Source organism: Ictidomys tridecemlineatus, chromosome 12 (assembly GCF_052094955.1).
Source record: "Ictidomys tridecemlineatus isolate mIctTri1 chromosome 12, mIctTri1.hap1, whole genome shotgun sequence".
Taxonomy (NCBI): Eukaryota; Metazoa; Chordata; class Mammalia; order Rodentia; family Sciuridae; genus Ictidomys; species Ictidomys tridecemlineatus.
The window spans coordinates 40,040,359-40,065,247 of record NC_135488.1 but is presented as its reverse complement, the minus strand read 5'-3'; the positions used below and the strand labels follow the sequence as shown (position 1 = coordinate 40,065,247).

Below are 24,889 nucleotides of genomic sequence, written 5' to 3'. Positions count from 1 at the left end.
CGCCCAGGGGTGTCAGGTGTCTCTGACTCTGTGTCCTTTTGTTTTCCTGTGGCACCTGTGGGTTTTGTTTTAAGTCCTCGCTTTAAAAACCCTTTCGTGTTTACTTCCTGCTCCTGGTGAACACTGGGAAGGGATCCTAAGGTCTTTTAAGGATTCTACAAAGCAGTGCAGTTCCTGGAAGTGCCATGGAAAGAGCAGCGACTTAGGGTAGGAATCAAGGGAGTGAGTCCTGCGGGCTCCAGTTTCTGCACTGTGTGTGAGAGAGTTGCCTGAGGACAGTTTTTGCAATATGTGCCATGGGATGATTCCCAGTGATGGCGGTTGATTGCTAAAATGTGTTGTTTGCATGCTTGGTTTCAGACACTAGCCTAAGCACTGATTCCTTTAGGAAACTCCATGGAAACCACGAGATGGATAGTCCTATTAGTCCTATTTCCTGATGCATGTTGTTGGAGGAGATATGCTTCCTTTCTCCTGTGACCAGGGGTTTGTATTCAGCTTGGCAGAGAATGGATTGGACACCATAAGGAATGTGAAGTAGCACGTGTTCTGACTGCTCAATGGACAGTTAAATCAGAACCTAGGACATGTGAGTCTATAAAAGAGTACAGTGTAAGAGGTTAGGGTTGCATTTTGCGTAATACAAGTTATTGAGTTGAAGTTGCATTTGTTAATTTTAAAATATGGAAGGAAGGATGGAGGTTGGTCCACTTGAGGATTTATTCAATGGAATATCAGACTTTGTTTCTTTTTACTGGCACTGTGGAAATACGAATGATAACAAGTTGGTGACATCTTTCAGGTGGAAACATTGCCAGAGGAGGAGGTCATCAAGTTGGCAAAGAAGCCATTTTGTGAAGCACCTGTTGACTCAAGGCTTTTGATGATGAATTCACGTATGGAGACTTTAATTCTTCCTAGATATTTGCATTTGGTGAGTCACAGAAAGTATCTGAGTAGATAATTATTTGTAAGCATGTCCACAATAATCTCATGTAGTATGCATAAGAGAGTAACAGATCTCGGATGGGGAAAAATTGCCATTTCCTTTGTTGCATTGAAGAAAAGTAATCATGACACAATATTTTCTTTAAAAAAAAATTTTTTTTTTTTTGCCTTGAGGTATGCCACTGTGTTGACCAAGCATGATTATTGGTAGGTAGGATAGCAAGAACTTGAATTCAGGGATTTGACTGTCATGTGTCCATCTGTTTTTCATTGATTTCTTTGAATAGATCCAGATCAGCAGCTGTCACAGTTTAGCTTTTGACTTTCCCAGCTGTGGGCATCCTGATGGCCCTCAACTCCCTGTCAACACAGACAAGTCTCTAAGGAACATGAGGATAAATATCCCTATGCATGTCCCCTTGCTTAAGCAATATGTAGGTAAAGTACGACAGGTGGAATTTCTGGGTAAAAGAATGTCTGTTTACGTCTTTGACTAAGCAGTGCCAGGTGGCTCTTCTGAAGAGCTCAACCTGTCCATACATAGCCAGCATTCTCTTCTCTAGGTTTCTGACTTGTGCATGTTGAGTAGCTAGCATACTGTTTTTGTTGGTATATTTCTTAGTTTCTATTCTGATGCTTTTCATTGGGGGATTCTCTCCCATGAAAATGAGCTTCCTCTGGATCCCCCTGCCCATTCCTCCGCTTGACCTTGTTTTCTTCTTATCGCACATGTAAGTTCTCTGGGGATGTTGGATTGTTTGTCCATTATGAGACCAACACAGGCCCTCTAGAACTTTCAAACAATTAGTAAAATTCCTAAAGAGAAAGTGAACCCATTGTGCTAGCATTTTGGGAAGAAAAGTGTTGGATGATATATTCAAAGCATGAAATTCTATTTTATTCTTTCCAAAATATCTCTGGGCAATGAAATGGAAGTCAGGGTATCTGAGGAAATGATCATCTGTTTCCAGTTTTCTGGGATTTGGTTTAAGTGGTCAAGTTGTGATATGTATTAATTCATGGATCCAATAGGGTGATAATTCTTTTAGGTTACCTTAGGTGCCTTCAAACTGAGGTTGTTGGCTGTCCTCAGGTTTCTGAGGAGAGCTAGGCATAATTAGTGACATGGAGCCATGACAGTTGTTGGTACACCTGCAACCCTAGTGCAGTCTTGAAGAGGCATTGTGTCTGTCCCATTTCCAAACCTTCAGGCTCAATGTGCACATTTGAGAATGGTTCCAGCCATTTTCTCATCCCTTGGATCATTCCCCTCATATGTCCTGTGAGACATTTTCTATGTGAGGCTTGAAGAAGAAGAGACTATTCTGTAAAGAAAACATTGTGGTCTGTGCAGTATAATATTGAATAAAGTCATTGAGAACTCAGAAATTCTGTTTAAAGATATTTGCATCTTAGCCAAATAAAATCTATTTCTAGGCATCCTGGTGAAGACAAGGATTTATCTTTATATCTACCATCATCTGTTTTTTTCGCTTGCATGAAGTTCATCAATTTACAGGCCGTTTTATCAGATGTGCATCTAGATCCCATTTAAATGACACACTTTTAAATGGTAGACCTTTTTACATGAGTGCTTTATCAAACACAGGTTTGGGCTCACGAGCCCATATATCAGTAGTTAGCTGGAACATGTTCTTCAGTTTGGCCTATCCCTCAGTATCCCCCGATGTCGTCTGTTCAATCAGCTTCATTCCTCCTGCTCCATCACTGGCTTTCATAGAAACCACATGCTGTCTATAAATCAGGGATTCCAGTCCTACAACATTGCATTCTTTGAGTATTTAAAGTAATCCAATTTTCACTTCACCATGCCTGACATCAGCAGTAACATTTATCAGCAAATGTTAGCTTTTCCAAGATGCAATTCTATGTGCTCCTCTCCCAAAGAGTCTTACTAGGCATATCGAATACATAATTATTAAGTAAAGGCTGTAATTTTTAAAATGTCATCCATTGTGCAGTTGACACATGTCTGAGATACTTTTTATTTTGGAGGAGGTATTATTTAATAGGGAATTTCAACAGCTACGTAATAGTGAAATGAGAAGTCTTGCATCCATTTTATTCTTTGTGTATGACGATTTTTATGAGTAAGGATAAGATACTTCCTTGTTCCAATGCAGATGATGCCCACTTCTGTGAATGTATGCGGAGAGTCACCTGCTACTTGGATGCTGGATATTGTGCTTGACACTAACATCGTACTTGGTAGGTGTCAGAAAGTCAATACTGAAGTTAAGCTCTTATGTTCTAGTAGCTGTGCTGAAGATCCTTGGTGTGCCACCTTCTACAATCCATGCTACTCTGTTCATGTTCCTTACTGACTTCCTGGTGATGAGCATCATGGTCTCCTGGTCTTTGAGAATGGCCAAACATTGCACTGTGAATGGGGAAGATGGGCATGTGGAAGGCGCCAGGGAGGAGGGATCATTGATCATGTACTCTAATCCATGTGACTGTTTAATGACCTGTTTTTTCTTCTTGGGTTTTAAGGGAGACAGTGCCCTCAAACACTTCTGTGCAGCTGGGAATGCAGGCTTCTGCTTCACCTTGAAGGACGCATTAATGATTTATTTCCAGAAGACACGAGAAGAGAGAAGTGAGCCTCTGGTATCATGTAGGTTCCTTGCATTGCCCATGGGTTAGAAGAGAGAAGAGTTGCTTCATGAGATTTGATCCCCTTTTTCCTGAAAAGTTCCACACAGGGGTGAGTCCCCAGCATGTTTAGAAATCATTTCAGACACCTTTCTGGACGGAATTGAATCAGAGCCCCTGAATGATGTGGAAGAGCTAAAGATGGGTTTGCTATGAATTTTCTATTTCATTCATCAGGGCCTGAGTCAAGCCAGTCATTGTGCTGTCAGCGCATGAGCTGCTGGTCAAATGTGAGGAAGTGGTCTTGCTTTATGAAAACACCACCCTGATTCAGTGAGCCAGAGGCAGCCTGCAGTTCCTGTTTTCCTGTAAAGGCAGATTGCTGTGGATGGCCTCTGGCCTCGTCATGCAGCCCTGCTCAGAGTAGGGGATTGAGGGTCCAGGCAGATCCCTAGTTCCTTTTAACCTTTATTGCCATTGGGCCACCCCAGGATTCTTGGACTCTACCTGGTCTTCTGGCCTGGGTCAGGGGATGTGAGGTTTGGAATCCCCCTCTGTGGCAGGATCCCAGGCCCCCCAGCCACTTGAGGACAGGCACAGCCTTCCCTAATTGTGTTAGAGGGGGAGACTTCTCCCACCCATCCTGATCCATGCTCATCCCACATTTTGTAGCTTGACACCTGAGGACCTTTATTCATTGACTTAGTGGTTAGTGATGATGGTTACTGAGACTAAGTGACTCTTTCAAGTCACATCACTTGCATGGTAGGGCTAGAGCATGGATCTTCCTAATTGATTTCATGGGACTCTCTCATGGAAACTGTGACTGCCTCCTAAACACACACTCTACATTTGGAGTGTCAAAATTGTTGGCACTGCCTCCTTGGCAAGTGTATCTTGTCTTCTACATGGGAATTTCACAATTTTTTTTTTTTTGGTTTGTGGAGGTCATGCAGAAGTGATTTCATTTGAAATAGCCCAAAACAAGAAATACCAGTTGTCTTTTTCGCACATGGATGTGTGTAGTGAACATCCCTTTCTGTGTGCTTGCATGCGTTGCTCCTTTGAATTTGTTGAAGAATGGTTGGCTGGGGAGCAAGGTAACGAGAGATGGATATCAATGCTTGTCCAGTATTCTGAAGTGAAGAATGTATTGAGGATGTGAAGGCTTTTCTAGCCAGTTCCTATGGCTCAGTCAGGGATCAGTCAGAGGATTCTGTCTGGTAGACTCTTTGGAGTAGATGTCAAAAGGGACCAGTCTTACTCTGTCCAGGACTGAATGCTGAGCTTGAGTGGGAGCTTCTTATCAGTTCAAGCACTTCCATGAGTCTGTCCTCTGTTCTCTTTGTTTGTTTGTTTTATTTTTTCAGTTTTCAGTGGACCCATCTTTATTTTATTTCATGTGGTGCTGAGGATCGAACCCACTGACTTGCGCATGCCAGTCGAACATGTTACCACTCGAGCCACATCCCCAGCCCACTCTGTTCTCTTTTTTCCGAGCAGTTTCTAACAGGAAAGGAGAACAAACATTGAAAGTACGGTGATTGATTATGTATACCACTGTTATTTGAATCAACTTTGTATAATTCAAAATTAACTTTTTGCTAGTAAAATTTCATATGTTGAGGAAATAATGAAAATATTGGGGTTGGGGGATGAGGATGGGCAAATCAAATATTTTTGAGCACCAAGACCTGTTTTTTGTTTTGTTTTTTTTTTTAACTTAAATCATAAACTGCCTGAGGACCACAGCAAGTAGATATTTCCAGAGACAGTGGAAAGGTAGTAGCACATGAGGAAGGGAAGAGCTCTCAGATTGGGAAGAGGGGGCCGCTTCAGGACTCACCGGGCAAGGCACGAGGCTGCTGGCCATGGTACATGCCTGGGCCCACTGAGTGGGGACAATCCATGCTCTGTGTCCCTCTACCCTCCTCTGTAGCTTGTGTTGGCAGCAGATCAGGGAAATGGGGTCAGAAGTGCTCCTAGTAATATAGGCACCAGCCCCCAGAGTGTGTTCCTAGCCCTTCCCCACCTGGCCTGACTTGGTGCTTGTGTTGATGCAGGGCTGAGACCCTACAGTCATCAGAGTGTGTCTGCGGTCCAGATCCACCCTGCATGGCCAACATGCTCAGACCTTCATCTGGGTCCTAGGCCTGCTACAACCAAACTCTGTCAACTGGGTGGCCAACAACAGAGGAAGGGCCTTCTCTCAAGCTCCAGGGGCTCAACACACAAGGTGTTGGGCGGTCCCACTGCCAAAACACCTCACAGGTTCCTAGGGGACTGTCCCCCAACTCTCCCAGCCCTTGCCCACTCTCCTATTGCTGCCCACGATCTGTGGTTCCCATATGGGCATCCCGTCCTGACTCCAACCTCACATAGCCGGTATCCCCCAGTCTCCCTGGTATCTGGTCCAGACTCTCCTCTTCCTACAAGAATATCAGATATTGGATTTGGTCCCAGTTGATGCTGTGTTCCATCATGTGAGCTCCTAGCTTCATCACTGTGCAAAGACTCTTTTCCCACACAAGTTTGCACGACTTTTGGCTGGCTAAGAATTTTCAGGCGACACTTTTCTAATGAGTACACTTTCCTTCCTTCCGATCTCCCACCAGTGAGCATTCCTCGCACCCTTGTCCTACTTCCTTTATGGCAGTTTCCCTCCTTATGGCTGAGACGACCTAGTGACCCCTGGATTCACATATTCTCCTTATTCACCAACACACTGCAGAATTTTCCAAAGGGCCATATATGCTCCTGGAAGTTGGTGGTGGAAATAGTTCTCCACCCATTAATCACTCCCTCACTCACTAATGTCCTTGTGTCCTTGAGAAAGGCTCTCCCTTTCCTGGTTTTCTGAATAGAAATCCTCTTGCCTCTTGGGTGAATAGGGTTATGGGTTGTGCAGAGGGTGTTGGTCCACTGAGCATCTTAGAGACTGTCCTTTATGGAGCCTAATGATCCTCATTGGGGAATGAGGCCAGGGTCCTAACTGTGGTTAGTGTGAGGACACCCTGGGTTCAGAGAGGGAAAGAAGGACAAGGGAAACTCAGATGTCCCTTCATGGGCCCGGGAGTTAGAGGACTTACCCCTTTGCACCTGGGATTAGGAGACCTCATTTCCTCGAGGACACGCACACTCGGACGTTAATCTTGAGTTTGGGTTCCTTTCTGGGGTCCAGGGCTGTTGTTAGCCACCAGGAATGACAGTGCTCTCCATGCTGATTGGAGCCATTTTTGCCAGGAAAGAGAGCCCGTGGTCACGCCTTGTGCAAAGCATCCCACGCCAGGGGCTCCCATCCCTACATTCCTGTCCTGAAAGGAAGCCACTCAGAGGCAAGGTGGGTCCAACCACCTCCCATGTGTTCACTCATCACTGTGTTCCAGCATCACCCCAGTTAACAGTCCTGATGGGATTGGATGTGTCTCAGAATGTCACCCTCATGAGCTCTACCCTGCTACAGCTGCAGTTCTGCAGTGGGAGAAACTCAAAACCTCAAAACACATGCACATGAAAGAAAAGAGCAAGAGCCAGAGCCCAAACAGGCCAGGTGTGGCAAAGACAGCTGGAGTGCCTAGGTTGGGACTCAGAATTATGTCAGTGGGGTGGCATTGCTGCTGATACCAGCATGATAACAGAGAGCCAGCCCTTCTCCATTTGGAGAAGGCAGCAGAAATTGAGAGGCAGGATTGAGTTTGGCCCTAGGAGGAGGTTGGGTAAGAGGCCAGTGTGGTTTGGAGGGCCTGGGCAGATAGAGAGAGGCCAGGGCACACCCCAAAGCCTGGAGACTGCACTTGATGTCCAGGGTTGTGAAACACCACCTCCCCTCTTACTCACAACTGAGAGCAAGGGGCATTGATGAGTTCAGTTTGTGTGCGGCTGCATCCAAGGTGGCTCGGCTAGGCACCTCTGTTTCCTCTTCTCAGGAGGCTGGGAGTCCAGGCTTCACTGAGGCTCGGCTGGGAGGATCGGAGTCTGAGTTTATGCCTGTGTTCCTGGTAGGATCCATGTTGGCTGAGCCTCAGTGTTTTTGTAATGAGAGGATGGGTGACTGTCATGTCTTTATCACAGGACACACTTGCTAAATGGATTTGTTTGCTCTGAGGAGGAAAGAGAGAGGGGAGTGTTGCTGGAGACAGGGATGCAGACAGGGGTCATGGACTTGGCATAACTCAGTCTTGGAGGTGATATCCCATCACCTGTACCCACTTCAATTCTTATGAATTCAGAGGCTGAGCCCCCTTGAGGTGAGGGGTGAACCGGTTCTGGGCAGCAGGATGCTGTGGTACCTCTGAGTCTCTGTGAGACCCCAACACTAGACACACTTGGCCCTTTTGAAATCTTAGGAGAAGCCTTGGGAAGTTGTATGGCAGAGGGGAGCAGCCTCTGCATCTCAGTCCCCTCCAACTTGCCATGGTGTAGAGAGGGAACTGCAGCCACGATGGGACGGACATTGGCCACGTCCCTGTGTGGGACACAGGCCTGATTGAGTTGGCGTGCATTCTTTGTCTCTGCCTTTCTTGTGATTGTCCCATCTCTACATTTGTGCTTTAGCCACCTGTGAGTCTCATCTCTGGTTTCAGAGAGAATAGAGGGTGTTATGGGCCAATAGACACAATAAACCCTAGAGATTAGATGCTACCCTACTTTCCAGAAAAGACTGGGCACACCATGAGTTGCACAATGATGGGACCAGGGTCCAAAAGCTGCTGAGAGGGAAGGACTGGTTGTGAATGCATTTTTGAAGGCTCCAAGCTGGAACTCTAGTGGCACCAAGCAGGGCAGATTTTGGTGGAGATGTTTGGTTAGTTGTTGGTGAACACCTGCGCACCTGAGATGTTTAGGCATGGAGGAGAAATCAGAAGCCCATAGGGCTTTTCAAAGTGGTCTTATGTGAAAAGAGGCTCAGGTATGGGCACAGGAAATGACATCATTGCCTTGACAATGGATCAAACAGAACATGGAACCCTGGTATCCAGGCACCCACTTAACTGACCAAGCCATCCGAGCTCATTTGGTTGGAGAAACTGGAGGGAGAAGGATGTTCTCCTGTGGTTGCAAACAATGCCGAGCCTCAGGCTCCCAGGAATCTCAGGGGGGCCAACTAGCCCTTTTGTGGATGCACTGGGTGAGGCTTCATCTTAGACGCCAGAGCCTCTGGAGATTGTCGCAGAGTAGCTCAAGAGTAACAGTAAGTAGCACAGGGCAGGTGAGCCCAGCAGGCTCTCTAGTCTGATCCCTGATGAATGGCCCAGGACTCCTATTCTGACTCTGTGTGTGTGTGTGTGTGTGTGTGTGTGTGTGTGTGTGTGTGTGTGTGTGTGTTTGTACTGATGGGAACTGTCCCATTGTGCTTTGACTCTAGTGTATTGGCACAAGTCATTTTTCTGTTTGTCACCATTTCCATTTTGAACCCACCATTCTTGGTCCCAACCCAGGGTGAAAATGATGAGAACACGGAGGAGCCCTTCAGGGTACAGAGCCTTGAACCTTACAGGCAGGACCAGCTTAGGAATGAGCTCCTGCCTGTCATTTGTGGGAGAAACCTCCATTTCAGCAGCAACATGGGGTTAATCTCCTGGGATTTCATCCCCACCCAGCAGGTGCTGGATCTCTTGTTCCCAAGGTAAGCACCAGACCACCAAGCCCAAGTGTGTAGCCCCCTCTTGCCTGTCTTGCGGCTGCCATGTGCCTCTCAGGGACCCAAAGGTTTGTGATACCTAGTGAGATAGAGGACCACACTCATAGTGGAATGTCAGCCCCGATGGGACGAGTCCTGGAGGTGCCTGCCACAGCCTTGCAAGGGGAGTGAACTTCCCCTCTCAGGCAGAGAAACCATTCTGACTCCAGCTGATCCACAGAGGTCCGTGGAGCAGTCCCCACACACTGGGCACCACAGCTCAATGGTGTGCACTGAGCTCATTCCCAGGTGGACTCAGCGAGGCCAGGTGGTCTTTCTGGTGTGATGTTGGCTTTGTGAAGAATGTAGATCTGTGCCAGAGGCGTCTGAAAACTCTGGCCTTGGGAAAAGCACTTTTGGGTTAATAAAGACATGTTAGTTTCCATAGTGGGACAGAGCGTCCTAGCTGGGACATAGCTGGACAGGGGCTTTGGACATGGCAGCTCCCACACCCAGAGATATGTGGGAATCAGCAGTTTGGGCTCATTCACTGATGAACATGGAGAAAGCACCCACTGTGTGAAGACACGTTTCTAGTCACGTTTCATAATTCAGTGAAAAATGGGGTGCAAATGACTGCCATTGTGTCCCTTTTCATGGGGGTCAGCCTCAAACCGCAGGTGCCATGAGTACATATCCTACATGTGACTGCATCCCTGACTCCATGGGGCATAACTGCACGTTGTCCTCTGCAGTGACTATGGTGGACCCTTGGATCAACTTCAACATGGAATGGTCTTGGGGTCAAGAGGGTGGGCTCCTGTTTCTAGAGTAGGGACCTGCAAGGTGATTTGACTTGGGAAGGCTGAGGAAAGACTGCTCTCCCCTATTCAGTTTTCTGCCTGCAGTGTAAGGTGTGGGGCTTCAACAGTAGGAGGGGTAAGGCAGGGAGTTGTAGGTAATCATGGTCCTCTGGGGAAGGCCCTGGGATAATGGATCCCCTACTCTACACCTCCCTGTCCTCCCTCAGGGCCACAGAGATGTGGTCTGCACTCATGGGAAAAGAGAGGTCCACCGCTACTCAGGGGGACTCAGTGAGAGCTCACAGAGAATGAGGTAGCATTGCAGCCCTCGCCAGGGGAGGAGGTGTCTCTTGAGCCCTGAGAAGAGTGGGCAGGAGGACAGACACTCCCGGAAGGTGCATTCCAGGTTGGAGAGCAGGTAGCCAAGAGGAAGAAGAGTGTCGGGCCTGCCCAGAGGAGGGGAGAGCTGGTCATACCATGAATCTAACGCTCCTTCGTTGAAGGTTCTTTGCCTAGCGACCTGTCCTGTCCCTGCCTGTACAGCCACTGTGTCTTGCCTGAGGTGGACTGGTGTGTTCAGAACCAGGGACGGTTCAGGAGGGTAGGGTCAGAGGTTTGCTCTGGAGGCCATGGCGAAGGCTAGGCCAGGGTTTTGCTGACTCCACACCTGCCTCCCCACAGTGCCTCATCTTCTTTCCTGGGGACCTGGGTGAACTTCCACACCGAGGCTTCCAATCAGCCTCCAGGCTCTCTGAGTCTGCAGCAGCTGCTGCCTTACGTGTGGCTCCTCCTGAGTGGCTTTAACCTGGAGCACCAAGCACACCACCTCCTGGCCCCAATTGAAGATGGCATATCAAGCCAGGCAGAGCCTGAGAGCCAGGCGGACTGTGGTGAGTACCTAAGGGTATATGAGGAAAGGTCTGACTGTTGTTCCACTGCAGGTAGTCTGTATTCCTGGTGTTGGGTTAGAAATTAGGATAAGCCTTTGTCCATTCAGGAAGTGACCCTAGTTTGCAAAGAGGTCCTGTGTGGGCTAAGGGTCTGAGTTCTTCCTGGCAGCAGGGGTATTGTCTGTCTGTGGGAAGGTCAGGGCAAGGCAGTCATGTTGGCATCTTTTCTCCTCTAGCTACAAGCTCAGTTCCTGTCATGGCTCCTAAGCCAACCCCAGAGCCAGAGCCTTCTCCCAGGGAAGGGGCAGAGCTGGAGTCCAGGACATCAGGGGTCTCCACTCAGTACTCCCCACGGCCCAAATATACCAATCCGATGAGAGGCAGGTGCGTCATTCGCATCTACCTGGAAAACGAAAGGACAACACAGTATAGGAGCATCCTGGTGAGTCTTCAAGCAGGGGAGTCTCCTGGGAGCCCACAGTGGGGAAGACCGAGTCCACAGCAAACACTTTGGACTAGGACTGTCTTCTTGAACTGGAGCTTCTGGAAGGTCAGGAAGGAGAGCAGAAAGTGAGGAAGAGAGAGGCGAGAGAGCAGCAGCATGCCAGGTCTGGGTGCGAGTGGGCCTGCGTGTTTGGGGATGTGCAGGTCAGAAGTGCAGGAGTGAGTGCTGGGTTCAGAGGAGGTCAGAGAAATATCAAGGGTACAGGCTATCCTCTACTGACCTTTGTATTGAGGAGGAGTATATTGAACCGTGGAGGTTGAAGCACAGGAGTTGGCAGTCATTTTCTTGTGTGTGGGAGGGGATATGTTGCTGGTTGAAGGGAAGGGAGCCATTGTAGAATGATTAGGGTGGGTAGGTGTGGGTCACAGAGAACTGGGGGCCTTGGAGGGGCCCATTAGTGTCCTAGTTTGCATGTATGTGAATAGAGATTTAGCGGCTCTCTCTACAGGATCTTCCTGGGTGTGGAGTATCCATCATGAGACTCTGGTGTCCACCTCCAGGGAGCCATGTTGAACCACTGCACCTGCTGGGTCCGAAACTTCTGACACCCCAGCAAGCACTGACACTCTCGAGCCCAGCAGCTTCCATGCCTATCATTAAAGAGTCCTAGTGTGTGTTGTGCCTGGGTGTCAAGACCAAAGCACCTAGGGTTTGTGCCTTGTCCACACAAAAATGCAGCTGCATCCCAGACGAGAGCAGGGATATGGAAGTCCACTGGACCATTCCTCCCATCTTGATGGGACTAGAGTGTGTCTGTACAAAGCCTTTTGGTCCTTATTCCCTTGTCCCTGTAGGGCATAGCAGGTTGAAGCAAACTCTTGTACCAAGATTGGACTAGAGGCTCATAGGAAGACCCCCACATGATCACATGAAGGCCTCAGGTAGCAGGGTATCAAGATGGTGCCCTTGTGTTGAGAGCTCACTTGTCTCTGATTGTCCTTGAGCACTGTCCTCTGGGTAGCTACTCCCAAATTCCCTCTCTGATGAGCTTTCTCCAACCCTGCTTAGGTGACCTCCCAGGACAGGACTCCAGTCGTCATCCGCAAGGCCTTAGATGTATACTTGCTCCAGCAGAAGGATCCAAAAAACTATGAGCTTCTGCATATTGTCTGGAACCATCAGAGTAAGTGGAACCATCAGAGGGTAGGGAGCAGTGAGTCACAGTGGGCTCACGATAACTGGGAGACAAAACACAGTGTGCGTTGGCCCAATGCCCAGGAAGAGTATGGTGGGACTTGTGCACAAAACAAAGTGTAATGATGGGGCATAAATCTGCAGGTTCTTCATGTTCCCCAGGGGCTGTGGACCTGCCTATCGTGTTCTTTCCTTGGCCTGAGGAGGCACTGGAAAGCTATTATCCACAAAGGGTCAAGAAGAGAGGCTTCTTTGTCTTGTGTCAAAGAAGACAGACAACCACAGGGTGCCTACTTTGGCAGCCTTTCCTGACCTAGATGAGTACATGAGAAAAGCAGTTCAATGAAGAATCATTTCTGGCTTCCAATCTTTTTATTTATTGCAAACTGAGTCCACTTAGGACCAGAGGCCATTTCTAGAGAGAAGTGTGTAGTAGAATAGAACCCTTCACAGCTTGTAGACTGTTCTTGGAGAGAGAGAGAGAGGGAGAGAGGGAGAGAGAGAGAGAGAGAGAGAGAGAGAGAGAGAGAGAGAGAGAGAGAGAGAGAGAGAGAAGAAGAAGAAGAAGAAGGAGGAGGAGGAGGAGGAGGAGGAGGAGAAGGAGGAGGAGAAAAATGAAAATAAGTTGAAGGAGAAGACCATGAATAAGAAGTTCAAGATGACTATAAGAAGAAGCATGAGGAGAAGATGAAGAAGAACAAGAACAAGAAGGAGAAACACAAGGTGAACAAGAAGTATAACAATACATTGATTAAAAATGTGAATGAGATTTATACTCATGAGCAGGAAATGCAGTAGTGGGGAACTCAAGAGAAATATATTGCTCTGGATGGCACAGCCCTGCTGTGGACATCCTCCAGCCATGCTCAACACACCTCCAAACCATACCCCTCCAATTAGTGTAGCCCTGTATGAGTGTATGAATCCACTGGCAAGGTGGAGGCACCCACCATCAAATGCTTTTCCCCAAACCCACCTGTGATCATTGCTGCAGTGGGGAGAAAACCTTCAACACATGAGTCTTTGGTGACCAATCCAGATACAAAGTCTAGCTGTTTCTCTTTGTTGGGTCCAACGTGAACTAAGAGAGTCTGGGGTACAAGGGGCTATTTCTTTGAAAGGTGTTCCTGTACTGGACCTCCTGTGCATAGAGGGTCCTCAGGGAGGAATCAGTGGGGAGTCTTTGGTGGAACAGTAGCTGGATTCGGGGGCTCTCAGGTCTGTGTATGAGACCTGAGCTGGCAGAGGCTCTCAGTTGTGGGGGATGTTGGGTAGTGTATTCCTTGAGTGTCACCTACCACGCCTCTGCCCCTGCCTCTCCAGAGCTGAGGGTCCCTGCTAATGCGAAAGTATATGGCGGCCTGATTGGAGGAGTGCATTATAACTTTATTCTTCGGGAAACAGATGCCAGCAAGTCGTTGAAGTTCAAGCCAAAGGAGGTAAACAGTCACCTTCTTTACTCTTTACTCCTGGTGCCACTCCACATCCTCCAAGGGGACAAGAACCTCAGGTTCTGGATGGATGTTGTAGAATGCCCACAGAGCCAACTGCCAGGCTGGGTGGGGTGCAGGTGCTGGGCTTTGCTGATGTTGTCATCCCCCACAGTTCTTGGAGCCTTCTGTGGCAGTGGCATCCAGGACCCCAGCAGCTGTGAGCAGCAGCTCTGCAGTGGCTGCAGGATCATTGCCCCAGGCCACCCAAAGCAATGAGTGGTGCATGAGAAAAGTCACCAGTAGCAGCTCCTCACTGCTTCACTCCAGCGAGCAGGTGGAAGACAACCGCTTTGTTTATGTCCTCCTAGAGGGACAGAGCCTGAGAGAGTCAAAGCGCATCCTGGTAAGCCCGACAGTAGGGCTGCCTCCTGGGTGTCCACACAGTGGAAGGCAGGAGACACAGCCAACCCCGGGGCTGTGGTGGGAAATAAAGAAGAGAGAGGTCAGTCTTAAGGGCTTGACCTGAGGAGGGAGAGCCTCAGCATGCCCAGCTCCAGTGGTGAGTGGGTGTGTGTAGTGTGGGTTTTGCAGGCCAGAAGTGCAGACGGAAGTTCTGTGGACAGATGAAGTCAGAGATATGTCCAGGGTGCAGGCTGCAGTGCCTAGAACTTGGTATTCTCAATGAGTGAGATTGGAGCAGAGGAGGTGGCAGTGACTTGTCACATGTATAGGAGGGGATGTGTTTCTTGTAGCAGGGAAGAGAACCTCCTTAGCATGACTAGGTGTGGGAATTTGGGGTCGGGATCACCTGGGGGGTCATGCCAAAGCTTCGGAATGTTAGCCTTTGCATGTATGTAAATGCGGAGCTAAAGGGGTTCTTGGCAGAATTTCTATGGATGTGCAGTAGACACGCTAATACTGCAGGTGTCCAGCTGCAGAGGAGACATGTTCAGTGACTGCCAGTGCTGAGTCAAGTACATCATTACAACCAGACCCGCACCGAGCTTCCAGAGGCCAGGGCCTCTCAAGGCTGTCTTGAAGCACTCAAGTGCACACTCTTGTATCTGAGTCTGTTTTGTGTAGTGGCAGTCAGGACCAAAATTTTCAGTGTGTCTGCCTCTTCCACCCACAAAGGCAGCCTGCACCCCAGAGCATACTTGGTGCGCAGATCCCTGGCCCATTGCTCTCGTCTGAGTGAGATGAGAGTGTGTCTGTGCATAGGCAGTTTGGTCCTTTGACCTGAGTGGAATGTGGCTCCCCAGGGGGAGGGGAGATGGCAGGTACAGGCAGATATTTGTACCAAGATTGTTCTAGTAGCACGTTGCAAGAACCCAGGGGGTATATGGAGGCTACACTCAGGTAGCAGGATAATAAGATTGTGCCCTTGTATATGTAGCTGAGATTTCTCCTGAATGTTTGACCACAGTCTTCTGGGTAGCTCCTCTAAAAGCCATTCTCTGATGACATTTATCCCACCCTGATCCAGGTGACCTTTGTGGATACGGTGACGAGCCTCATCCGAAGGGCCTTGGACCAAAATTTGTTGCAGCAGGAGGATGTGGACAACTTTGAGCTGCTGAGAATGATTTCTGAGAATGAGAGTAAGTAGGACAATCAGACAGTGGGGAAACATGATCCACAGTGGGCTCAGGATAACTCACATCCAAGAGAAAGTGGGCCTTGGCCACAAAATACCAAAGTGTGGTGGGCCTGGTGCGGGAGACCAAGTGCAGTGATGGGCGTGTCCAATGTGGAGGTGCTCAATGAGGCCCAAGGGGGCTGCTGAACCTCCCTAAATGTGTTCTCCCCTGGACCTGGTCTGGCAATGCGAAGCTAATATCCATGAGGGCAAGGCAGAGAGAGGCTCAATCCATCATCAGTTTGGTTTATGGCTCACCGATAAGGATGCCTTCAAATGAAGAGGAGGAGAACATGGGTCCTGATTGGATCAGCATTGCTATGGACAGAAGCAGCACAGGTCCCAATCCATGGCCAGGATATGAGAAGTCCTGCCTACTCACAGGAATGTCAGGATTACAGCAACTGGGAACAGGACTCAGTGAAGAGGAAGTCAAGGCTAGGGGACAGCCTGTTTGGGTTCTTTTGGGAACAATTCCAAGTCCTCTGTGCCTGGGTGCCCATCTCCTGAAGATATCAGAATGGCCAGGTTATTATTCCTTCCAGCAACAAAGAAGGGCATCTGAAGAACAGAGGCCACAATGCTGAGCTGTCTACAATGCCAGTGCTCTTTCCTTTCTTGTGAGCCAGACACTCCTAGCCTCCACCATCCCAGCCTGTCCACAATAGAACCCACCATCTGTCGGGCACGTAAGTGAGTTTTCCAATTTTCCCACACCACCTCATTTGAGTTGGCTCTGTCTCACACATGAGGAAGACTGAGGTGCAAGGAGCTGGGCAAGGGGCAGTGTCTGCGAATCTCAGGGACTTGGGAGGCAGTGCAGGAGGATGGGGATTTCCAAACAACCTCAGAAACTTAGGGAGACCCTGTACCCAAGTCAAAAGGCCTGGGAATGGTCTCAGTGCTTAAGTGCCTCTGGTTTTATCCCTGGTACAAAAATAAGCCAGTCAATAAGGAATTACCAAACTGAGAAACTACGAAGATGATTTCAGAAACAGACTTTCAACACAAGCATCAGTTGAGAGCAGGCTGCAGACCAGGGGAGGTTTGTGTGTAACAGACGTCAAAAGGGAGGACTACGGGGGGCCTGGAACCCACTAGGTGTGATGGCATCTATGCCTTATGGCAGGAGGGTGGCAGTGATGCTGGCCCTCTCCTAGATTTTGGAAACCTTGTTTTCATTGGGGAAACTTTATGGAGGTGGAATCTATTTTAGCAATCCTGGTCCAGATGAGGTGCGGACTTCCACAGGTAGAAGCCTATCCAGAATACGGTGTCTGTTATTCAGTCTTTCCTGACTGTGACAATGACAAAGAAAGGAAGTCACTTGTCTTTGGTCTTGGTTTCACTCCTGGCCATTGATTGAGAACTGATTTCATGTTGGACTACTGAACAGAAGCTGCATCTGGGCAGAAGAGTGTGATAGATTTGAACTCCTCAGGACGCCCCACCATTGCCAGAGATATAAGGAGAAGGAGGAGGAGAAAGAGGACACAACTGAGTGGGGAGAGGATCACACGATGAAGAGCAGGAGGAAGAAGAAGAAAAAGAAGGAGCTGAGCAGAAGGAAGAGTGGAGGGAGATACACAAGAAGAAGAACAAGAAGAAATGATGTAAGAACAAGAAAAAGACCCAGAAAGAACTACAAGAAGATGCAGGACAGAAAGAAGAGCCAGAAGTTGAACAAGAACCAGAATAAAAGTACCAAGCAGACAGCTCATGATGAGAAACAAGGGGAAGGAGAGCAAAACTAGAAAACAATAGAGTTCTCCAGGGCACCACCCTGCTGAAGTCCTCCCATGTCCATGCCCAACACACCTCTGATGGATACCACCTCCCCTCGGCGTAGTCATCCATGAGTGGATTCATCCAGGGCAAGGGGATGAATTCGCCCACCATCCAACGTTTCCCTGAATGCCCATGTGTGAGCATGGCTGCCCTGGGGAGAAAGGCCTAAGCACAGGAGCCTTTGCCAATCCTGATTCAGAGCCTAGCAGTGTCCCTTTGGCAGATCCAACCTGCACTGAGAAGCTCTGGGCCCAAGGTGCTGTTTCCATTGCCAGGTGCTCTTTTGGTTTAGAATCCTGTACATCATCTTCTCCAGGGAAGAATCACTGAGGGAGTCTTTGGTGGCACTGTAGCTGGATAGGAGGGCTCTCAATTCTGGTGCAGGCTCGCCCTGGCGGAGACTCTCAGGGGTTGTCTGTGTTTTGTGGTAAAATCCTTGAGTGCCATCTCACAATTCTCTCCACTTTGCTCTGCAGAAATCAAGGTCCCTGACCACTCACTCATGTATCAGTTTATGAATCCTCGGATAAACTATTTCATCGTGAGGAAACGCCCTGAGTTCAAGAGAAAGGAGGTAAACACCTACCTTATTCAAGCTGTACTTGTGCTGCCATTCCACTCCCACCTGGGGAAATAAGAAGCCTCAGCACCTGGACATATGTGCTAGAAGCCCATAGAGCCAACTGACAGGCTGGGGTGGCTTTCTGTTTCTGGGTTTGCTGATGTTCCATCCCCCACAGTTCTCAGAATCAACCTGCAACAAGTGCTCCAGGCCGCTTTTCCAGATGGGAGACACCTGCTTAATTCGTGTCCACTTAGAAACACAAAGTCCAAAGATGGCCAAGAGTGTCCTGGTAAGCCTGGGAGCAGGGGTGTCCCCTGGTGCTTACACCTGGGTGGGGAGCAGACACTGGTCCAATACCATGGACTACTCATGCCCTCTTGAATTTGGAGCTTCTGGATGATCAGGAGGATAGATGGGAATCAAGAAGAGAGAGGTCAGTGTGAAGGGCTGGAGCTGAGATGAGGGAGAGCAGCAGCTTGTCCACCACCATGTCTGAGGGAGTCTGTGTGTCAGGTGGCAGCATGCAGTCCAGAAGGGCAGAGGCAGGTATGGGTGACAGATGAGAACAGGCCAGGACCTAGATTGCAGGTTTCACTCTATGGGATGCTAAGGTCTATGGAGGAGGACAGCAGTGTGAGGTTCTGCATGTTCCTTGAATAAGGAGCTGAGAGGGTCTCTCTGCAGAGTAAGTATGGATGTGGAGGAAGCACACTAAATGTCCAGGTAACCCAATGACCACCCTTGCTGGATGAGGTGCCCTCCTACACCCCAGCCAGCACTGAGCCTCTGGAGGCCAGGAGCTCTCATGGCTATCTTTCGTCACTCCTGTGTGTGGTCATGTTCCTGGGTCTGATTTGGGCCCTGGCAATCCAGACCAAAGCCTGTAGGTTTTGTGCCTAGGCCATTCCCAATGCCGCCTGCATCCTCGGGCGGACCTGGGATCTTGGAGGCTATTGTCCAATTCCTCTCAACTTGTGGGATGAGATTGCATCTGTATGCAGGTAGTGGGGTCCTTTCACTTCTAGAGGAGTGCAGCTCCACAAAGAGCAATGGCAGGTCCAGGAAGTCCTATGTACAAGGATTGGGCTAGTAGCCTATGGGAAGAGCCCACGCGATGAGCAGGAGGTCAGCCTCAGATAGTAGGGTCATGGATGTTGCCCTTGTATTTAGAGTGGAGGTGCCTCCAGAATGCCCCTGCCCACTGTCCTTGAGTAGTCACTTCAAGGCCCATTTCCTGAAGGCCTGTCTCCCATGCTGCTCCAGGTGACCTGCCAAGATCGGGCTCCTGTCGTCATCCGCAGGGCCCTCGAGCTGCACTTGCTTACTCAGGAGAAGCCGGAGGATTATGAGCTGGGCCAAATCATCTCTCACCGTCACAGTAAGTGGGACAATCAGATGGCAGAGAGCAAGGGTCAGGATGTGGACTCAGGTCAACTCTTAGCACCAAAGTGTAGTCTCTGACCCCCAAGAACACTCCAATAGGTGTGTTGGGTTCGTGCACAAAGCCAACTGCACTTCTGCTGGTGGAAGGTCTTGAGGTCCAATGGTATACCCCAGTGGATATTGTGGCTCCCCACCAGGTGCCTCCCCTGTACATGAACAGGCATCCAAAGCTGACATCTTTGAGGAGTGAGGAGGAAAGCCTCTTTCCATGAGCAGTATGCTTTCATGGTCTGGGATAGGAGTGGTTTCAGAGGAACATGGAATGCATGGGCTAACGAGGGAACTGGCATTTTGTGGACTGAAGCAGTAGGATTGAATGCCTTCTGTGTGACCAGAAAACCACTGCCTTGGCAGAGCATTGCCAGGATTCTAGCAAGCAGTAACAGGATGAAATTGGGAAGAAAACACAGCCTGGGAGACAGCTTGAATCATCTGTCTTTGCATAAATTCCATGGTCTTCTGTACCTGAGTTCACTTGCCAAGGAGTGATCACAATAGCCAGGTTATGATCCCTAACTTCCTGAGCACGGAGCCACAAAGCTCATCTGATAATAATGCCAGCGCTTTTTCCTTGGTTGGTTGGTTGGTTTTTGTGAGCCAAACACCACAGCAGCCATTATCCCAGCCTATGTATGCTGAAGACCACCATCCCTACGAGTTCTAGAATCACTTGTCTCCTATCTTAACCTACTGTTAGGTTAGTAGAATCATTGGAAGAGGAAGTCTGTCTGGGGCCTTGGTAGCCTTAGAATTTCATAGCAGAGATCTTCACATCCAACCCAGAAGGGATGGAGAACAGGCTCTAGGTTAGAGGAGGGTGACAGGAAACACGTGTTCAGAGGAAGGAGAAGCGGGCTGTTGTATTCCCCCACTTGGGGTCATGGCACCACTGGACCATACACCATGTTGGAGGGAAGCATTCCCTTTGCTGGCCTTTGGAACCATTGTTCTCAATAGGGCAGCATTTGGAATGTGGCCTCCATTCTCAGAAGCCTGGTTCACATGGAGGTGGGCTCCACCAATGCAGAAGCATGGCTCTAATGTGGTATTTGTGCTGGTCAGCCTGTCCTCACTGTGGCCATACTTGAGGAATCCTTGGCCTTTTCTCTGGCTTTCACAACTTTCTCTTTGGTTGTGTACTGAGGCTGTCCATAAAGCTCTAGTGTGTGGCAGTGGAGAGCTCCTCAGCCCTTGCCACAAAGGCATAGACAGGGAGAGAGAGAACAAGGCTGGGAGAGAGGGAGAGAGAGAAAGATGGAGAAGGAGGACCTCTACTTGGAGAATGAGGATTCAGTGGAGCCTACAGGAACAAGGTATTATTGCCCAGGGCGCACCCCTGTTTAGGTCTTCCTCCAACCATGCTCAACCTTTCTTCCAGTCCCTCCCACCCCCCAGTAGTGTATTCATCTTGAATGAGAATTTTATGTTGACACCAGAGCACTCACCATCCAATGCTTCCCTCCAAACCCACTCATGAAGATGGCTCATGTGTGGACTGAATCTTCGGCACAGGAGCCTTTTGTGGGAGATTTCAGATGCAAACCCTAGTGGTGTACTTTGGCAGATGTAAGAGGACCTGGGATGTTCTGGAGTCCAAAGCCTTTGGTAGGAACCGACATTAGGTCTGTTGAAGTGCTCTGCCTATTTCTTCCTCAGGGAGGACTGTGGAGGCTGTCTTGTTGGTATTGGTGCTGAATTGGAGAGCTCTCAGGTGTGTGGCTGTGGCCTTTTCTGGCACAGGCTCTCAGATGTTGGGGTGTCCCAGGGAGCACCTCCTGAGCCACCTTATTTTGTACACCCCTCTCTCTCCAGAGCTGAGGATTCCAGCGCAGGCCAACGTATTTTACGCAAAGAACCCTCACATAGAACCCAACTTCGTGCTGAGGAAAAGGAGCCTCTCCCAAAAGAATGATGATTGGATCCAGCCTCAACCTCCCCCTCGTCCTACAAAGAAGGCTGCAGCCCTCCTGAGGATGCTTGCAAAACCATTCTGCTGCTGTGTGCCTGGGCAGGGCTGAGGCAGCCCAGGAATATTTACATTGATAATTATTTTCTTCAAAGTTTGTATCTATAGTTTGCCATTGTCCTTGACCTTGTTTAGTAACACAGTTGTTACTCTATCCTGTATTTGTTGTTTCCATTAATATATTATTATTTTAAAATATATATGTTTTTGTTACCTGATCTACTGTGATGATTTGAGTATACTCAATGTAGCAGTGATTCCTAAAGGACACATCCAAACCAACAGGAAGGAATGTTTCCTTGTATTAGCAAGAAGTTTGGTTTTTAGGAGTTTGGCAGATGGCATTATCTGAGTCAGTTTTCCAATGGGGGCAATGAAGTATCGGCTATCATGGTACAAATACAAACAAAGACACATAAAGACACACTAGAGCGCACACACACACACACTAGAGCACACACACTGACTGAGCGATAGATACACAGATGGAGTTGGTCTCTTCTGAAATACTTTGGAGATGTGGTTCTGATTTCTCCCATTTTGGAGTATTTTCCATTGATAAGGTGTCTTGCAAATGAATCCCATGTCTGAAGAAGACATGCATGTGTACTTCACATGCCACTTTCTACATAACCAGAAGGTCATGTCATGTAATATTTTTCATGCAGCTGTGTTTTCACTGTGAACCATCCCATGAGGTCAGCTGTGGAATTTTCCACTGGTAGCATCACAATGGAGATCCACTCTTTGGATTTGGGGATATTTCTGATTTTCTTGATTCAGATTGGAAATATATATATATATACACACATATATATATATGGTTTTTGATGAAAATTCTGCATTTGATGATAATGAATGCCATGCATCTAGAAATCTGTAGACTGTAGACAATGAATGGATGCCTACTGTTGTCTGGACTGGTCTGCAAAGTCCTGTAGCATCTGAGCATGTGTGAGGGCTGTACAGGTCTTGCCAAAAGTCCAGGTCTGATGATCCTGCACAAAGCTGAGCTAGTGGTCTCCAAAACAGCATAAGGGCCAAGGAGAAACACAGTTCCACACAGAAGTTGGGAAGCTACCTTATGAAGGTAATCATATGTATGGGATCCTCTTGCTAGGTCCCTTTTTCCATTGGGCCAGAACTGTTTTCTGAATGGCCTCCACAGCCCTGCAGGGAGCCTGGAGCACAGCTCTGCAGAACCATGCTCAGCCCTGGACAGAGGCACATGAGTTCCCATCACAGGCTCCAGTGTGACAGTCCCAGGTGCACGCCTGTCATGCCAGCCACCAGGGAGGCTGAGGAAGAGGAACCTTCGAGGTCAGCCCTGGCAACTTGACCCCGTGGCAGAGGGGAAGAAGTTTACAGGGGTCTCTGAGGGTGGAGCTCAGGCAGGTCGCTTGCCTCACAGGCTCAGGGCCCTGGGTTCAATCCCCAGAACCACGTACACCAAAAAGTGACCTTGGAACATGGTTTAAAACGGTGGGTCACCTACACAGAAGGAAACGGGAGAGGGTTTTTAAAGGAGGACTTAAACCCCAGAATCCACAGGTGCCACAGGAAAACAAAAGGACACAGAGTCAGAGACACCTGACACCCCTGGGCGGGTCTCCCTTCTAAACCGCCTCCTGCCCCCAGGTCACCTGGGCTCCTCCGTCGCCCTCCCCTCTCCAGGGGCCTGCGGGTCAGGCCACCTCTTCTCCTCTGAGGTCCGCGGCGCAGGCCACACGGCTGAGGCCACCGCGTCCTGCACAGGACCCTGCAGGTCACACTCCACCCGCTGTGACCAGCAGCTCCGCCGAGGAGGGCCCTCAGGTGAGAACCAGGACGCGGGGTCCGCGGTGGGCGCTGAGGGGACCGCCCGGCGGCTCCAGGGGACAGGCAGCCGGGGACCGAGGCTCCAGGGCGGCGGCAGAGTCCTCCCGGGTCCCCCCTCGTGTGGGCGCCTAGACCGGGGCGGCTCCCGGCAGCGCACCTTCTCCTGTCACGGACCCCAGGAGCGGGACCCTCCATCCGGGACCTCCAGCCCCGCGGGCGCTACTTCCGGGCTCCTCCCCCTCGGAGCTCCCCGTGACAGCGGCTCAAAGTTCCCGCCCTGCACAGGCCCCGCCCCCGTATCCCTGGCGACGGCCCCGCCCCCGTCTCCCTTCTGTGACCAACTCTGCAGGCTGAGGGCGGGGCCCTAGGCGCCCCAACTGCCTGGTGTCAGATAGGCTGCTGACCTAACGTGAGACAGCAACTAAGTAGCCTCCTCACCTGTCCCCAACTTCCTAGGGGTGAGGCCTGCGGCTGCCCCTCTAGGCGTGGACCCAGTGTGCATGGCCCTGGATGCTGGGCTTTCCCGTGGGAAATGCTCCTCAGCCAGGGGGATGGGACTGCTGCCCAGGAGGACAGAGACCCTGAAAAGGCGCCTGCCACTCCTCTTGCTTGCAAGGGGACGCTGTGACATAGGCCAGGCAGGGAGAGTGGTGGCCCAGAGCAAGGCCCACACAGAGCGCTGGATGGGCATTGCTTGTAAAATGACTGCTGTGGGTCAGGCGCCAAGAACCAATTGCCATCTGCCTTAATGGTCATTAGGAAAATATCGCTCACAACCATTTTTCTACCTCTATTATGTGACTGTATTCCCTTCCCCATGAGTAAGGTCACAGGCACGCGTCCTTCTGTCTTGCTTCTGTCTCTTATCCCAGCGGCCCCTGGTACTCTTTGGGCTCCAGGAATGGAAGCTCTCTTACCATAGGGGTTTTTTGTTAATTGATTTTTTAAATTCAGTATATGTGTCAGCAGAATGTATTTGGATTCATTGTACACTACTGCAAGAAAACTTTTCATTTACCTAATTGGACATGATGTAGCATTGCACCCTATGTTACTTATCCATGTACCTGGGGGAATAATGTCCATCTCATTCCACCATCTATCCTGCCCCATACGTCCTCCCCTCTCCTCCCTCCCATTTGGTCAAAATTTCTCCATTTCTCACATTCCCCCCATTTTGGATCAGCATCCAGTTCTTAAGAGAGAACATTCAGCCTCTGGGTTTATGGGATTGGCTTACTTCACTTAGCATGATAGTCTCCAACTCCATCCATTTACCTGCAAATGCCATCATTATATTTTCTTTTAATGCTGAGTATTAGTCCATTGTGTTTATATAGGATAATGTTTTTGTATCCACAGCAGAACATCTAGGTTGCTTCCACAGTTTAGCTATAGTGAATTGAGTTGTATAAACATTGGTGTGGCTGCGTTACTACAGTATGCTGGTATTAAGTCCTTTGGGTATAGACCGAGGAGTCAGGTAGCTGGGCCAAATGGTGGTTCTAATCCAAGTTTTCTAAGGAAAGATAGAGTTTTGAACTGGCTGTTTGTCACCTGGTGGTACTCCATGGGGTCCTCCAAGCCTGGCTTGCATCTGCCTCCCCCCATCCTCTGGGATGACCCAGAGGCTCAGTTGTGTCATCTGCAGTAAAGATAGCTTTCCTATGTCCTGTCCCTCATCAGCTTGCAGTGCTGGGTCTGCCCTCAAGATGGAACTG

The 24,889-nt window shown here is 49.3% G+C and overlaps 1 protein-coding gene across 3 annotated transcripts; it reads left to right on the top strand.

Annotated features, from left to right (window-relative positions):
* Positions 1-214: 214 nt before the first annotated feature.
* LOC144369272 (uncharacterized) lies at positions 215-21,563 on the top strand. Of its 3 annotated transcripts, XM_078028593.1 has the most exons (15): positions 215-589; positions 803-934; positions 3,093-3,177; positions 3,463-3,676; positions 9,003-9,190; positions 10,669-10,877; positions 11,114-11,319; positions 12,391-12,505; positions 13,840-13,955; positions 14,122-14,352; positions 15,436-15,550; positions 17,853-17,950; positions 18,117-18,230; positions 19,205-19,319; positions 21,197-21,563. In XM_078028593.1, the coding sequence occupies exons 4-15, from the start codon at positions 3,635-3,637 to the stop codon at positions 21,400-21,402; spliced, it is 1,755 nt and encodes a 584-aa protein (XP_077884719.1). In that variant the 5' UTR covers positions 215-589; positions 803-934; positions 3,093-3,177; positions 3,463-3,634; the 3' UTR covers positions 21,403-21,563. The 3 variants fall into 3 exon arrangements, with proteins under 3 accessions (XP_077884719.1, XP_077884720.1, XP_077884718.1); XM_078028592.1 differs by lacking the exons at positions 215-589; positions 803-934; positions 3,093-3,177; positions 3,463-3,676 and having other exon boundaries at positions 8,727-9,190; XM_078028594.1 differs by lacking the exons at positions 215-589; positions 803-934; positions 3,093-3,177; positions 3,463-3,676; positions 14,122-14,352 and having other exon boundaries at positions 8,390-9,190.
* The last annotated feature ends 3,326 nt before the right edge of the window (positions 21,564-24,889 follow it).